Source organism: Brassica oleracea, chromosome C1 (assembly GCF_000695525.1).
Source record: "Brassica oleracea var. oleracea cultivar TO1000 chromosome C1, BOL, whole genome shotgun sequence".
NCBI classification, from domain to species: domain Eukaryota; kingdom Viridiplantae; phylum Streptophyta; class Magnoliopsida; order Brassicales; family Brassicaceae; genus Brassica; species Brassica oleracea.
The window spans coordinates 3215284-3230332 of NC_027748.1; the positions used below are offsets into that span (position 1 = coordinate 3215284).

The 15049-nt window shown below is 35.3% G+C and overlaps 2 protein-coding genes across 5 annotated transcripts; one reads left to right on the forward strand and one right to left on the reverse strand.

Moving 5' to 3' along the window:
- Nucleotides 1-1205: 1205 nt before the first annotated feature.
- On the forward strand, nucleotides 1206-2001 carry LOC106299408. The gene has a single exon (XM_013735504.1). It carries the CDS (start codon nucleotides 1283-1285, stop codon nucleotides 1862-1864), a length of 582 nt encoding a protein of 193 aa, XP_013590958.1. The 5' UTR covers nucleotides 1206-1282; the 3' UTR covers nucleotides 1865-2001.
- Nucleotides 2002-8616: 6615 nt separating this feature from the next.
- Nucleotides 8617-13676, reverse strand: LOC106306184 (nuclear poly(A) polymerase 4). 4 transcript variants are annotated; one of them, XM_013742728.1, is made up of 13 exons: nucleotides 13198-13675; nucleotides 13035-13112; nucleotides 12478-12585; nucleotides 12250-12312; nucleotides 12015-12176; nucleotides 11608-11721; nucleotides 11466-11528; nucleotides 11055-11384; nucleotides 10810-10974; nucleotides 9813-10685; nucleotides 9621-9707; nucleotides 9184-9230; nucleotides 8617-9093 (listed from the first exon to the last, which is right to left on the reverse strand). In XM_013742728.1, the coding sequence occupies exons 1-13, from the start codon at nucleotides 13309-13311 to the stop codon at nucleotides 9063-9065; spliced, it is 2235 nt and encodes a 744-aa protein (XP_013598182.1). In that variant the 5' UTR covers nucleotides 13312-13675; the 3' UTR covers nucleotides 8617-9062. The 4 variants fall into 4 exon arrangements, with proteins under 4 accessions (XP_013598182.1, XP_013598175.1, XP_013598165.1 ...); XM_013742721.1 differs by having other exon boundaries at nucleotides 8617-9096; XM_013742711.1 differs by having other exon boundaries at nucleotides 8617-9051; nucleotides 9154-9230.
- Nucleotides 13677-15049: the final 1373 nt, after the last annotated feature.

Consider the following 15049-nt stretch of genomic DNA (forward strand, 5'->3'; position numbering starts at 1 on the left):
AAGTTAATTTTATACATGAATTATCTAATTTACTAATGTTAACCCGTTCTACCAACATATTATATTTCTAGCATAAATTTTTAATGTTTGTGAAAATAAAATATATTAATTTATCAGTTTAAAATAATTTTATCATATTTAATTAAATACAATGTTTTATTTAAAATGATAGATATGACTATAAAATAGTAAAATTTGATATAATATTTTTTCATTTTAAAAAAGATAACTGAGTATATATATATTAATGTATAATAACATTAATTTCATTACTAATTACAAAATTAGTTAAAATATTTATATACAATTATTGATAATTAAGATATTGTTATAATGTTTTTCAACACATTTGTTAAGAAAATTAAATATGTATATATATATATATATTTATATTTCAAATTAAAAGATATCAAATTATATTATGATTTAAGTAGTTAAAAGATTATATATTAACATTAAGGAAATACATTTAATAAAAATTTTAAATGATGATCCAAATAAAAATATCACACATGAATCAAGATGAGTTTGTTAACAAATCCGGGGTTTTAGGAGTTTATGTTATATTAGGAATATATATTATTAATCTATATTATTAGTAATAAATGAATGATAACTGATTTCTTGTGAGAGTCCATTTTTTAAAAAAATCACACATAAATCAAAGTTGTGACTTCTGTTTTAATATATAAGATACTACTAGTTGTTTAAATATCCTCTGATTTAAAATTATCAAATCTAATTAATAATGCATAACTTTCTCATTTAATTTTCAACTAAAGTTAAACACTGAATAAATAACAGCAACAAGAAATTTAAGTCCCTATTTTCTGAAAAATCAAAAACAGTTTTATTTTATCAATAAAATCAGTGCTATCAAATTGTCAATTCTTATAACAACGTACAAAGAGTATACGTGGAATTTTATTCTTGGATAGTTTGAAGTTACAATCATACTATGATCTATATTGCATGTACTTCTCTTTTTGTTTATCACAAAACCATGGTGGGAGACTCAAACAAGAAGAGTCACTTTAATAAAATCAAGAATGTTTTTAACGGTTAAGATAATAACTATTGGACCCATCAACTTCTTTTTTCCCTACCTCGAAATAAATACATGATAAAACTCCTATAGCGGAATGAATAAATATAATGTTTCCGTTATATAAAGACCATCATAAGTTTCATCATTAATCCCACTTTAGTTTCTTTAAATCCAATCCCTTCAACCTTAAGCCAAACCCCTCTCTTTCTCTCTCCGACTCTTTCTATTACACATATGCAAACTCACGAGATGGACGTTTGTTCACCAGCCACGACCAAGAAGCTCTCAAGACTCGCGAAGCTAATCCTCTACACCATCCAGAAGGTCTCAGACGCCTCACGTCACAAACTCCAAACAACCCTCGACCCACAACTACTCGCGAAACGTGGCAAGACCCTACGCAAATCCTTAAACGAAGCCGTTTCAACTTCCCACTCCCACATCACTTGCCGTCCCTCCGACCACGACGATGTCCGATCCTCCTTCATCTCGCCTGTACCCCTCCAGCTCGACTACGAATTCAGCTGCAGCAGCACCCCACCGAGACGTTCCTACGCCTCGACCACCACCGACGGACGACGCAGTGGGTCTCGCAAACCGCTTATCAACAAACGCCAACGCCACGCGTATATCCGATACAACACGCTGCCTAAGGTTCCTCGGGAACGACACGGTGCAGCGGCCGTGTTTCCCGACGTAGCTAGCAGCGTCGGAACCATGGATAGCTGCCACGTGGATAGAGCGGCGGAGGAGTTTATACAGAGGTTCCATAGAGAGCTGAGGTTGCAGAGGTGGATGATGGCTCAGGAGGTTTAAACACATGTTTAGCGTCACTTTCGTTACACGGATGATATGAGAAAAAAATACTGTAATATGTAACTTTAGTTGTCTTGTTTTTTTTTTTTTTTTTTTTATAGTTGTTTTGACTTTTTAATTTCCCCCTGTGGTAAATATTCCCCTAGTTTTCCTTTTTCATTTTATATATTTCTTTTGTTTTGTGTAATCAATGGATCCATGATCGTGTTTAATTCAGATCTGATTGGAAAAAAAATTGTAGGAAAATCAATCTTTTTAGCTCTTTTGTGTACAGACATATGTTCATGACAAATTTAAGGTGAGATAGATATCTATCGATGTTTTCTTTATTGGTCCCTTAGCATGATTAACTTTGGTTTCTTAGCCGGGATTCTTAATTCATGATTTGACGTTCTTTTAATATTTTTCGGCTAAAAAACGGTTCTTATATCTCTTATTTAACAGATTGTTTTTAACTTTTTTTAGTTAAAATCTAAGAAAAGATAAGAACCGTGTCTTAGCCAAATCTAAAAATTCTAATTTGAAATTGGGGTTAATCATGGTCTTAGCTCCTTGCATAATGTCTGTACCGACCCTTCCTCCAGTGGAAAATATCCATACATGCGTTGAGTTTGTCGTATGCTAGTATGATAATAATTAATTTGTCGTTTACTAAGCTTGGGCGATACATGGACATAAACGACAAAGTTTATCACCCAAATGATGTGTGAAATGATCCATCGTTGCAAGTCTACTTAACCCCTTTGATATTAACATATACTTCGGTTTAAGCCAATATTTAATTAAGATTGGTACAGTATAACAAGTCAAAAGTTACTGTAAAAGCTTCTCCAAAGTATAGCATCGCTCCACCGAATCCCACTAAAGATCTAGAGGGTTGGATCTTAGAACTTGATCTATATTTTGTTTTGCCATCAATTGTAAAAGCTTAACTATTGTTTTTAAACATTAACTTTGTGTGGGAAGAATAAACACAGTATAGTATATGTTTGGAATATCCAATGAAACTAATATTTTTATTTAGATGAGTAACAGTTCTCTTCTATATTATGCATATCCAATCATGTTGTTTTGCACATGGACTTGATATATAACATCCGTATATATATAATATTTTCCCAAAATGTGTAAAACACTTTGGATTAATATCTTGGTAATATAATATTCTGATCGGGACACTTTGTCATGTAATGAATGTTGATATGATTAAAAAGCAAAAGATCACTAAATGAAACTAAGTAGCAGCTATCCATTTGAAATGTGTTCACTATCTGTGATTAAGTTGGTCGTTTTCTTCTTCCTAGTCTTCAAATCTTTGGCATGTCGTATAGTTTTTAGACAAGTCCACAAAACATGTTTCGGATGCATGTCCACAATAATAAATGCTGTCTTAGGAGGAGAAATTAGGAACGTACATGTGTTTCTTACTTCTTGTATGAATCCATGTAACGGTTTTCATGCTCATATATTTACGCGACGAGACAGAAATTAATGAGATTGATCTTTATGTGGAATTAGCATATCAGAAAACATTAAATTTGATAACCTTTCTTTCATTACTCATCTACCATATGTACTCCAATTAATCGATCAATTCTCAATCATTTCCATCAAAAATGAAGATTAAACGGGTCTTCAAAGCAAAGTTTACACGCTAATCATTTGGTATCAGATCAAAACCTCATTTTTTAAAGAGAAAATTACTAGAATGTATACGAAAAGTTGGTTTATTACTAAAGTGTTATACATCTTTTAAAAATTATTAGAATGTTTGGATACCCCTGGTAAATGACAATAAAAGCCTTTGCTTAGTTTTTTTTTTTAATTGAAACTATTTTTAAACATTAAATCCACATAACTAATTAAGAATCCACATCAGTAATAGAGAAAAATCAACCATCTCTTTAATTACATAACGTTGAAAAAAAAACACAACAACACAACACAACTTCGTCGAAGAACTAAAGGAACCCTAACCGCCTCTTCCCTGAAATCGTCATCGACATTGTGTTTACTCCGTCTTCCTCGAACTAACTCTCTGTCTTGTCTTCTCCAATATCGTCGTCTCCAATCGTTTTTACGAAATATTTTTCGCTGTAATCGCCCGAAATCATCTTCTCTGCTGCGTTTTTCGGGTTTGTGGCTTGGTTTTAATTTATGTTGTGGCTGAGTTACTTTTCTTTTACGGCTGGTTTATATATGCAGTTTCGTTTATATATGCAGTTTCGTTTATATATGTAGTTGTGGCTGAGTTACTTTCCGTCAATCTCCGAAAACCTAACTATAAGAAGTGTGCATTCCGAGGAAAAAAAGACAAATACATTCCAAAAAACACCCAGATCGACAATTGTGGGATGTATTTAATTAAGTTTGTTTGTGATTTCATACTAATATTTGGATAATCTAATTTTTTTTCAGATCTGAGTGAGAGAAAATTGAACAAAAAAAAAATGAAAGAGATGAAAAGAAGTGACAGATTCAGCAGAGACGACACAGAGGAGTTCATTGAAGCTTGGATACATGGACGAATACCGGAATGGTGCAGAAAACCGGTACTTTTGGTTTTTTATGTAAAAAACATAACTCACCCATGTATTGTATGTTTGATTTATGCTATGTTTACACTACTCAGCCGTGTCGCTTACATAACTCAGCCATACCTCAAACATACCCTAAAATAAAAAAATGTTTAGATAACTCAACCGTATCGTTTATATAAATCAACAATACCTCAAACATACCCTAAAATCGGAAAACTGAATTCAAGTACTTTAAGAAATTATATTGAAGATGATCTTATCAATATCAAGTGAATATAAATCAACTGAATGTGTATAGTTTCTTAAACTTCAAGTTGAGATTTTAACTTGATCTTGAGATATATGTTCTCTTACAATCACTTATACAATTCTGACTTACAAGACTCTAACTTTAATCTTTTCTTAAATATAAACCTCAAATCATAAACTATAGAATTGTAAAGTTATAAAAATTTAAAGTTTATCTTTGAACATTAAATCCAATATTTTTATAATTATTTAAAGTTTAAGGTCTAGGTTTAAAGTTTACGTTTATAGTTTTGAGTTAAACTCAAATTTTAATCATTTAAAAAAATAATCTTTAATTTAAAGTTCCACTTTAAATTTTGATTTAAGCCCGTAACTACATTTTTTAAGTTTAAGCAATTTTTAAAACAAATTGAAAAGAACTAAAATTACAAATTATATTATTTTTTTTATGACCATTGATTGATTTTAGTCTAAGGGTTCAATATTTTCAATATAAAATTATAATATTTTATAATGTATTAAAATTTAAACTACAAATATTAAATATAAAATTATAAAGTTAAATATTTTCAAAACACTATCTCAAACCATATCTATTTCGAACCTTTAACCCTAAACCTTGAACCACATACTTTGACATATACCATAAAACATTAAACTTCAAACTTTTAAAAAAAAATTAATTAATCATCTACCATAAATTCTAACTACAAATGTTAAAACTCTAATATTTTTGTTATTTAAAAATATAATCTTAAATCTTAAATCGAAACCCAAAACACTATATACCAAACCATAAACTCACTCAGTTATATACCTTAAACTTTAAACTTCATATTTAAACCATACATAAAAAAATCAACATATAATCATAAAATCCAAGTTTTAAAATTTAAAGCATTATCAAAAAACCACTTTAATATAAAATATAATTTTAACCATCAAAATTAAAACATTAACCATTGATTGTTTTAATCTAAGGGCTACAAATCCATCTAGTGGTCATCTTCTAACTTCTTTCTCATTGGTTAGATTTTTTAGTACAAGGATTACAATTCTTGACCATTGATTAGTTTTGATCTAATGATTTAAAATGCATTTTTTTCTTCACTTTCTCTCTTCTATTTGGCGTCTCCTTCTCCTCTTCTCTTTCCTTCGAGAGTTCTTTACAGTTCCAGATCTTCTTCATCTCTCTCACTTTCTGTCTTGGAAACAAGAGAGATTCATACATTGCCATTCATTTCTTATGCCTTAGTATATTTGGTTTGTAAATCTTAGAAGTGAGAGAAGAAGAAACGTCAAAGAAGAAAAGAAGATTGTCGGAGAAAAAAAAAAGTGTTGAAGAAGACTGGTCTTTGCCGTCGTCACGGATATTGAGCTCATCGCCATCTATACTTGCCAACGTCGTCCTTGATTCTGTTTCTTAGATCCATTTTTGCCGGTCTCCATCTTCACCGTAGTCGCCACTACCACCGCTTGTCACCACACTGGTCACCTCTCTCTCTTTCAATCTCTCTCGCTCTCTCTGTGTTTTGAATTTGTTCTTGTTACTTAAAGAAGGTGGATAAGGCAGATGAGCTTGATGGTGGAGGAGATAACAAAACCGTTGTGTGGCTTGAAGACGTCGGAGCTCTCGTGGTAACGAGACTGCGGTGGCGAAGGGAGAAGACAATAATGACCTCCCGGCTCTCGTGATATGGAAGAAACACTCGGTGGTTTAGTTAGATTTAGATTTTGTCGACACGGCTGTAAACTTTTTTCTTTCTAGATTATAGATTAGGGTTGATTTATAATTAAACTCAGCCGTAAGGTATGCATAACTCAGCTGTAAATGTGCATAATTCAGCCGTAACGTATCTGAATGGTATAAGCCAGTCTTAACGTTCCTATAACTCAGCCGTTAAGTGTAATATGTTTCGCGACGTTTCGCATTTTGGACGGAAAAAAAATATTTTGGGCGGGAAAAAATCATTCCTTCAACTCTGAACACAATATTAAAACTTTAATATTTTCTTAAATTTGAACCTCAAACCCAAAACTATAGAACTATAAAGTTATAAAAATTATAAACTCAGTCGTAACGTATGCATAACTCAGCCGTAATTTGATTATAACTTAGCCGTAACGTATGCATAACTCAGTTGTAAAGTATGCATAACTCTGTCGTAACGTATCTGAATGGTATAAGCCAGCCGTCCTATAACTCAGCCGTCAAGTGTAATTTGTTTCGCGACGTTTCGTATTTTTAGGCGGGAACAAAATATTTTGGGTGGGAACAAACTCATTAATTCAACTCTGAACACAATATTAAAACTTTAATACTTTCTTAAATTTGAACCTCAAACCCTAAACTATAGAATTGTAAAGTTATAAAAATTATAAAGTTAATCATTTGAAAACAATATTAAAACTTAAATCTTTTCTTAAATTTGAACTTCAAAACCTAAAACTATAAAGTTATAAAAATTATAAACTCAGCTGTAACGTATGTATAACTCAACCGTAACGTAAGGATAATTCAGCCATAACATATGTGTTGGAGACTTAATGTGTAAACTAAAGTTATCATATTCAGATGACGCACCATCTGAGTCATCAAACATATAAACTCAGCTTTCAAATTCATCATCTTCTTCGTCTTCTCTCATTTTCTTACTTTTTTTTTGTTCAACTCTCTTATTTTCTTACAATTTACGGGACTTAGCTTCTTCATCTCTTTCTTTGAGTCTGTTTTCTTCTGCAAGACGACGGATCCAATGAGAGAAGGAGCAGCAGGATATAGGACCGCCATACATGAAACTGGAGGAGAGGAAACTTCTTCTTTAACTGATCATCATCGAAAACGACGACTGTAGTAGATCTGTCTCAGATTTTCAATTTTAAAAAATCAATGTTTTCAGACCCAGTTGCGGAAACAATAATTACCAAAACCATAAGATCTCATAGAAAGATAAAGAATAAGTTGAAGAAGATAGATAAAAAAGATGAAGAATGGAGAAACATAGACCCTTATTTTATTGTTGTAACATTAGTGATGACATGGCAAATCCGAATTGATGACATGGCGGACGACATGGAAAATCGGTTAGTCAGCCGCCAAACAAATATATAACTCAACCTAAATAAATCAGCCCTCATGTACAATGCAAGTCAGCCGAAACATGGATACTATTTCAGTAATTAATCTTTCGCTAATAAATCAGCTGTAATTTGGATGAAAAATCTTAAGTCAGCCATATCGTCAAATAAATCAACCGTCAAACAAATGATATTCTAGTAATTAATCTTTCACTAATAAGTCAGCCGTAAATAAGCTGAATTTACTATTTAATCCATCCAATGACGGCTGATTAAATATAACTCAGCCGTAACAACATCTCATAAGTCGGCCGTAAATTCAATAACTCAGCCAGTCGATGTTCATTAACTCAGTCGTGGAAACATAACTCAGCCGTGTCTTAACTACAACACAGCCAAATTTTACAGAAATCAAACCGCCGATGTATAAGTCAGCGGTAACTTGTGTACGTAAATCAGTCGTTATCCCATAAATCAGCCAGATTTCTGTAAATCAGTCATAACTAACGGCTGATTTATGTTCTTAAGTCGGCTGTTTTCTCTTAAGTCGGTCGTTTTCTCTTAAGTCAGCCGCGCTGTTTAATTCAGCCGCAACATAGCAATAACTCAGCCGTAACGACGTATATAACTCTTTATGGCCGAATTAATTAAAATACAGAACCGAATTCCTACGTGGTGCCAGATTTTTGATTACGTGGCATTAAAAAATAATGGCATTTTTGTAAATATGTTTTTTCTTATAACGTAAAAAAAAGCACGATTAGTATTTAACAAATGCCAGTAATAAAAAAAAAATTTGTATGGTTATAGTCAATTATCCTAAAATATTGTATATTTGAGTAAACTTCCCCTTTTTTAAAGCCTCGCATTGTACTACTCATCTAATCATGGGGAAACACATTCTTATATACATAAACCGGGAAATAGAAAACACAACGATCCAAGTCAAACCTCAAAGAGGGCCAGCCATCTTAAAGTACCAAAACAGGTGTCTGAAACAACCGAAAAAAAATGACAAGGCATTCAACATAATAAATCAACCCCTCTCTCCAGAAGTCTTAATATGAGTGATGATCACTGCCCCACCACCTCGTGACGCAGATTGAGTTTCGATCTTCCACTCAACAAAACAAATCCATCCAAACGTTCCTTGCTTATCTAATTTTTTTTCTTCCTTTTTTTCCTTTTTTTGGATTTTTTTAAATGTCCTTTTTTTACTTTTTTTTTCTCATAAAAATTTTAACTTACCAAAGGTTTTTGCACTCTGTCCGTCTGTCCACCGCAAGTTGATCTTTGAGTCTTGGTTATCACGTCAATAGCCTAAAGGACGTTCACACAGTGGACTTTAAGCTCAACCTGTTGCTGCTATATAAGCACCACGAAACAAAAAAAAACAATAATATAAAGACATCATGATTTTGCCTTATCTGTGACTTCTGCAAAGAGTCTGACCTAGCTCCGTCTTCTGCCTTCTCCATCCCGCTGACCAAAGAGTTTGACTAAGACAAACAAGATTACGAGCAACAACATACGTTTAGTTAGGTGTATATTCCTCACAAAACTAAAGAGAAAAAATAAATAAGCAGAGTTGCTTGATACACACAACAAAAAGCACTGCAGGGCAGGACCTGCCAACACAAGGCAAGTGAAAACACAGCAGAAATATTGACCTCTTAAGTAGAAAAAAGAGGTTGGATCAGGACACTACCATGAAAATTCAAACTTAGCTACACACTATGTCTCTTGACTATGAAAAACCCAATATGGGAACCCTCTTAAATCCAATGTAGTGTGGAGCTTTGATGCTCACATATTAATGCAAGTTAATACTAAACAAGCAAGAAAATGTAAGTAATTCAAAAGCAACTACTCTGAGGTAGATTACGAACCTGAAGATCTTCAGGTATGCCACTTTGAGAGTACAAGTTTCCCTTTCCCACAAAAGGATCTGGCTTCGTAGCAGCAAACTCGAATTCCTGTTAAAAAACATCATCACTATTCCCTGTTCGCTCAAGAAAAAGATTGCTAATTTCCAGGTAGCACTTTCGAACCCCAAAACATACAAAAAAAAAAAAACTCACCTCGTAATCACGGTTCTGCCCGCAAGATCTACCCAGCTGAACACTCTCCGCAATTTCCCCAGTTATCCGCGTACCACCACACGACTTCGATTCCCTCTCAACTTCATCGGCAACACTGATCGATCCAGACTTCAAATCACGATCTAAGTTTTCTTCCTGACCTATCACATCACTAGAATCAGGTGTCACACACTTTCCAAAAGCCTCAGCTGGATCAGAGCATTCCTGAACAAGAGCCATACTATCTACTTCCAGAGCTTGCTCGCTGCCAGAGTTACACTCATCTCGAGCAAGGTTTGCGAGTTCAGGACTATCAGTGTTCAAATTTGCAGCCTCAATTCCCTCACCAGGTGACCTTCTAAGGTTGCATAAAGGAGGGGTACAACCAGTAGTGATAGCACTATTGTCAGGAGAAACAATGTCTAAACTGTGTGGACTAAGAGATGCACGCTTCTCAGGTTTCTCTGGCCGAGCATCCATCATTTCATTATCGTTCTTTCTCTTCACATGCCTCTCCACCACAGAATTGGAAACTGTACCATCTTCACCAGTTCTTCCACCCGGTTGATTCTGGTGCCTAGAAGGCCGTGGCCTTCTGTATCCAACTGGGAAAACAAAAGATGGAAGCTGCCGTCTACGAACATGAGAAACATACACATCCATCCCAGGCTTCCAGAACATATACATGTTTACTTCTTGTCTGAACTCCTCGACCGTTCCACGGATATCAAACTGCTGACACTCTTGACCACCAACTCCCTCTGCCCTTTGCAAGCCCATGAAAAAGGCACAGTGCAGAAACTCCCTAGACGCGTCGACATACTCATTTGGTTGGGGATGGCACATTAACATTCCGTTTGTATCTCTTTCTATCTGCACAGTTAAATTGGAGACGAGAGATTTGATAACCATTCAATATTTTTTACTGCCAAAAATATATATAAACACTGAAGATTCAGCAGGTTTACTGCTGTAATGAACAGAAGACGGTATCTACCTTTAAGGTCAGCTGTCTGAACCGTGACTCAACCCAACCCTTCCAAGCCAATAAATCCTCTGCATCTGCTGCTACTATATCAACCTGCAGGTAGTTTTTATATGCCTCGAAGAACATATATTGTTCAAATAAAGAGCTCCAGTGTTGTTTATTTAATTCAATCTCCTGCATTATTAAAATTATGCTTAAAGATAGGATCCTGAATAAATGTTTGAGGAAACAAGAGAAAAGATTTGCTGTCTTACTTGCAAGATATTGTTACCAAACTGGAATTGCTCTGTCATAACGCGAAGAGTGCTTTGAGAGACATTGTAACTAGAATTCATGCATGGGTAAGCTGGAGTGATTATTGGCATAAGGTGATAGCGATCGCGATGGTTCTTGCGAGGGTCCCAAACAGGAAATCCAAGCTCATCCTCTTCAATAGCACAAAGCATAACCGGGTTTGGCCAACGCCACTGAGTATATACTCTGAAAAACCGAGAAACAAGCATACTAGGAATTGCATTTGGATAGAGCTGGCACACACGAGCTACCAAAAGTGCCCAGTTTACACCGCCCAGAAATCCAGTCACCTGCATAAAACGAGAAGGATGACGAGAACTTAAATATGGAATTTTTCAATAAATATGGATTTTAGGAATGTATGATCTTACATTCGAATAGACTCCACGCCTCTTAGCCCAGTACTTCAGGCATCTTAATGTTGTCCGAAAGTGCTACAATTGCACAAGATCAGCGAAGGTAACAATCGTTCTTAAATATGTTAACACAATGAATAGCCTTTTGCAGGTATACCTCAAAATTTGGAACGAGTTTAAGAATCTGATCAGCAACTCTACAACCATTAAGACTCCTGACGGTTGGCTCATCAACATCACAAAGCACAGAAGAGTTGGATATATCGAGATCCTGTTGATAAATCATGTCCGTGAAGAGATTCGATTCAGCAAGCAGGTAAGAACATGTGTTAAAGGGCTAAGGCTCAACTATAAATCAAGACTTCTATATTAAAAAACTTCACAACTCTCTCTGAAATCAGAACTTTATACAATTTATTTAATAGCCCTTGGATGAAGAACAGTACATAATCTGCCCCTATCAATATGCAAACACTCACAAATCTAACGTATTATCTACAAGGTTAAAATAAAGCTATCACATATCAACGGAAAAACATACATTAGATTCACAGATAAAGTTACCTGTGGCACAACTAAACGAGATATGCTAGCGTAGAGCAGATCAATCGATATTCCTTGAAACTTAAATTTCATGACCGGAACATGAGCGTCGGGAACAGGTTGAAGTTCAGTCACTTCTTCCATTTCAGCCAACATATCATGCAAGAACATAAAGAAATCCTCCTGTACAAATAAGAGTTAAGAACTCAAGAAAACCAAACTTTTGCATCAAAAAGAGGTAAATAGCAAGAGTCACCTCCCGGTTAACATAAGATGGCCCAACACACAAAGTGTCAATGTCAGCCCCAGGCCCATGTACCTGCAAGTCAACAAGTTGCATCAAAACTACATTTCAGGGAAAAACAAAGAGACAACTCTCAAGGATAATTTTCGGATGTTCAAAAGGCTCCAGGTAATCCATAATCATACGTACAAACATATTTTAAGCTTTTGAGCTCTAAAACAACGGACATGAAGCACTTACTCCAAGTCGGTAAGAACCAAAGGTGAAAATAACAGCATTTGCATCCTCCACCATTTGGTCCGTATAGCCTCTCTGCTGGGTTAACTGCTTCACCCAGTGCTTCACAATCTAAAACAAAAAAAGTATTAACAAATAATATTAGACGAAAGAGTTACCACTACAAACACGCCTAGTTAAGAAAAATCACAATGAAGCGGCACATGAAGAGAACTTGAAACAGTAAATAAAGGACAAGCAGACCAAACACGAGTAAGAACCAATACGATGAAAGATCAACGACCATAAAAGACGAGTTTTTAACCTCAATGGCCATTGTGAAATTGCAAGAACCTAATTAGCATAACCAATCGCAATGAACGGCACATGAAGAAAACTTGAAACAGTAAATAAAGGACAAGGAGACCAAACACGAGTAAGAACCAATACGATGAAAGATCAACGACCGTAAAGTACATAACTTTTAAGCTCAATGGCCATTGTGCAATTGCAAGAACCTAATTAGCATAACAATCAAACAAGAAGACAAACAACAATGAACCAAAACACGGTGAAAAAACCTGATCAATGCGCCCGAGAACTTCCTCTCTCCGCATAGTATCCTCCTCGCTCTCATAAAGTCCCTCGTCAACCAAGAACTTTAAAACAAGCACATCAGGATACAGCTAGAAAAAACGTGAGCAATTGATGAAACGACAAACTAAACTAAAATAAGCTGATTACCTTCTCGAGCTCGAGGTTACGCTTGAAATCAGCAGCGGAAGGGCCAGCAAGCGAGAGAGGCTTCGTGATTCCATAGCTCTTAGGGGAATTCACCGATTGAGTACCCACCATCATACCACACACAATCCTAAGCGATCTCAAGCCGAAGGGGAGCAGAAACACATATTGCTAACTCAAAGGGAGATCGGATCAGGATGAAATTCGGAAAAAAAAGGAAATTAAAAAAGAAAAACCGAAACTTTATTTGTATTAAGCGGAAACCCTAAATCGAAGGAAGAGGGGGGAAAGCGAGAGACTACGGGTGTCAAAGAAAAGTCAAAGGGGCGAAGGAGAGAATCTGAGAGAGAGGTTAAATCGATGCCGGAGAGAAGAGAAAGGGATCGAGATGAATGGGGGTTTGTATGATGAGGGAGATGAAGAGAGAGAGGAGAGGCTGTGTTTCGGGGATGATATTAGTTAGGTACACGCCGATCCGATTTTTATTTAATTTTTATTTAATTTAATTTAATTACTGGAAGATTCTGGCTAAATTAATGTGAAATGGATTTAACGGAGGAAGATGAGAAGTCTCCCGTCTAAATGGGCTTGTTCCACCCTAGTTACGGCCCATAGAGACCTCGGCCTACAAAATTAATCATTCCTATGAAGGGTATAATAGTCTTTCTAATTGTGTTGCATACTTGTATCATGATCAATGCCTCGAGATTTTTTTTTTTTCGTTCTAGAACTAGAACTTTTCGTGTATGCTGTTGTTGTTCAGTTTTACTTAGTGTTAGCTTGTTAGTTATGTTGTTCTTACACTTGTGTTGATGCGTGCTGTTATTTGGCAAAGCAGACGGTCGGAGGTGGTGAAATTAGTAGGGAGACAGCTGTTTGTTATTGATTACGTGTAGGACGCTTTGTGAACGAAGACCAGTTGATACATATATATTTTTTGTATTTAGTTGTCTACATCCCAATTCCCAACGAGAAACATATGATGGTGTGCTTGTGTCACTTTTTCTGGGGTTTTTGTTTTGTTTTGGTGGCTATTGGATTTTAGTTGGTTTCTTTGTTGCATTGTTTAACGTCGATGCCATGTAACTATCTGAACATGTTCTCATGCATGAAGCAAAAGACATGCTTATTTTCACGAAATGCAAAGACCCATCAACGTTCCCCTTTATTTAAAAACCAAGAAACTCTTCTCCTGGTGGGAGATAGTTTGCAGATAATTAAAGACAACAAAATTTAAAGTAGGGAAAAACATACGAAAATGGTTATTTCATTGACACATAAGCTAAGTGGGGATGACGGTTTGATGGACTTGAAACAATCACTCACGTGTCTCTTTTCTTCGTTTTCAAAGCTTGAAATTGCTTCATCAACTTCTTCGGCTCTCCTGAGAACATGAATCGTGTAGCTAACAGTTGCTGCTGGCAATATAGATTGGGAATCCACGTCTGGAGTTTTGTTGCTGCTAGCAGTCTGAAACACAGTTGTACGTGTGTGTTATATTAGATGATGTTATTCTGTTAAATATATGCATGGAAGTACTATATTCAGCAGAAATGGTTTAGCATCAACATGTTTCTTGAGAAAAAATATATGACTATCCCTAAATATTTTTTGGACTGACCGTGGTGACCACCATGACAAACTGGGTTATATCATCTGAGTTCATAAGACCCATAAAGGGGCCGCATCATCGTCAGTCACACAAAGCAAGTACACGACCACCGTACTGGTGTATGAGATTATATAAGTTTTTTTAAAGCAGGAGCAAATGGATAAAAACATGAGAACTATGTGAAAGCGGGCTTGGGTCAATGAGATTAAAACATACCATAAGCCGAGTCATTGTTGAGGCATT

Coding starts and splice junctions, on each gene's coding strand:
- LOC106299408 (XM_013735504.1), top strand. CDS start 1,283: ATGCAAACTCACGAGATGGACGTTTGTTCACCAGCCACGACCAAGAAG.
- LOC106306184 (XM_013742703.1), bottom strand. CDS start 13,311: ATGATGGTGGGTACTCAATCGGTGAATTCCCCTAAGAGCTATGGAATC. Junction 12,586..13,034: donor TTCTCGGGCGCATTGATCAG/GTTTTTTCACCG, acceptor TTTTTGTTTTAG/ATTGTGAAGCACTGGGTGAA. Junction 12,177..12,249: donor CATCTTATGTTAACCGGGAG/GTGACTCTTGCT, acceptor TTATTTGTACAG/GAGGATTTCTTTATGTTCTT.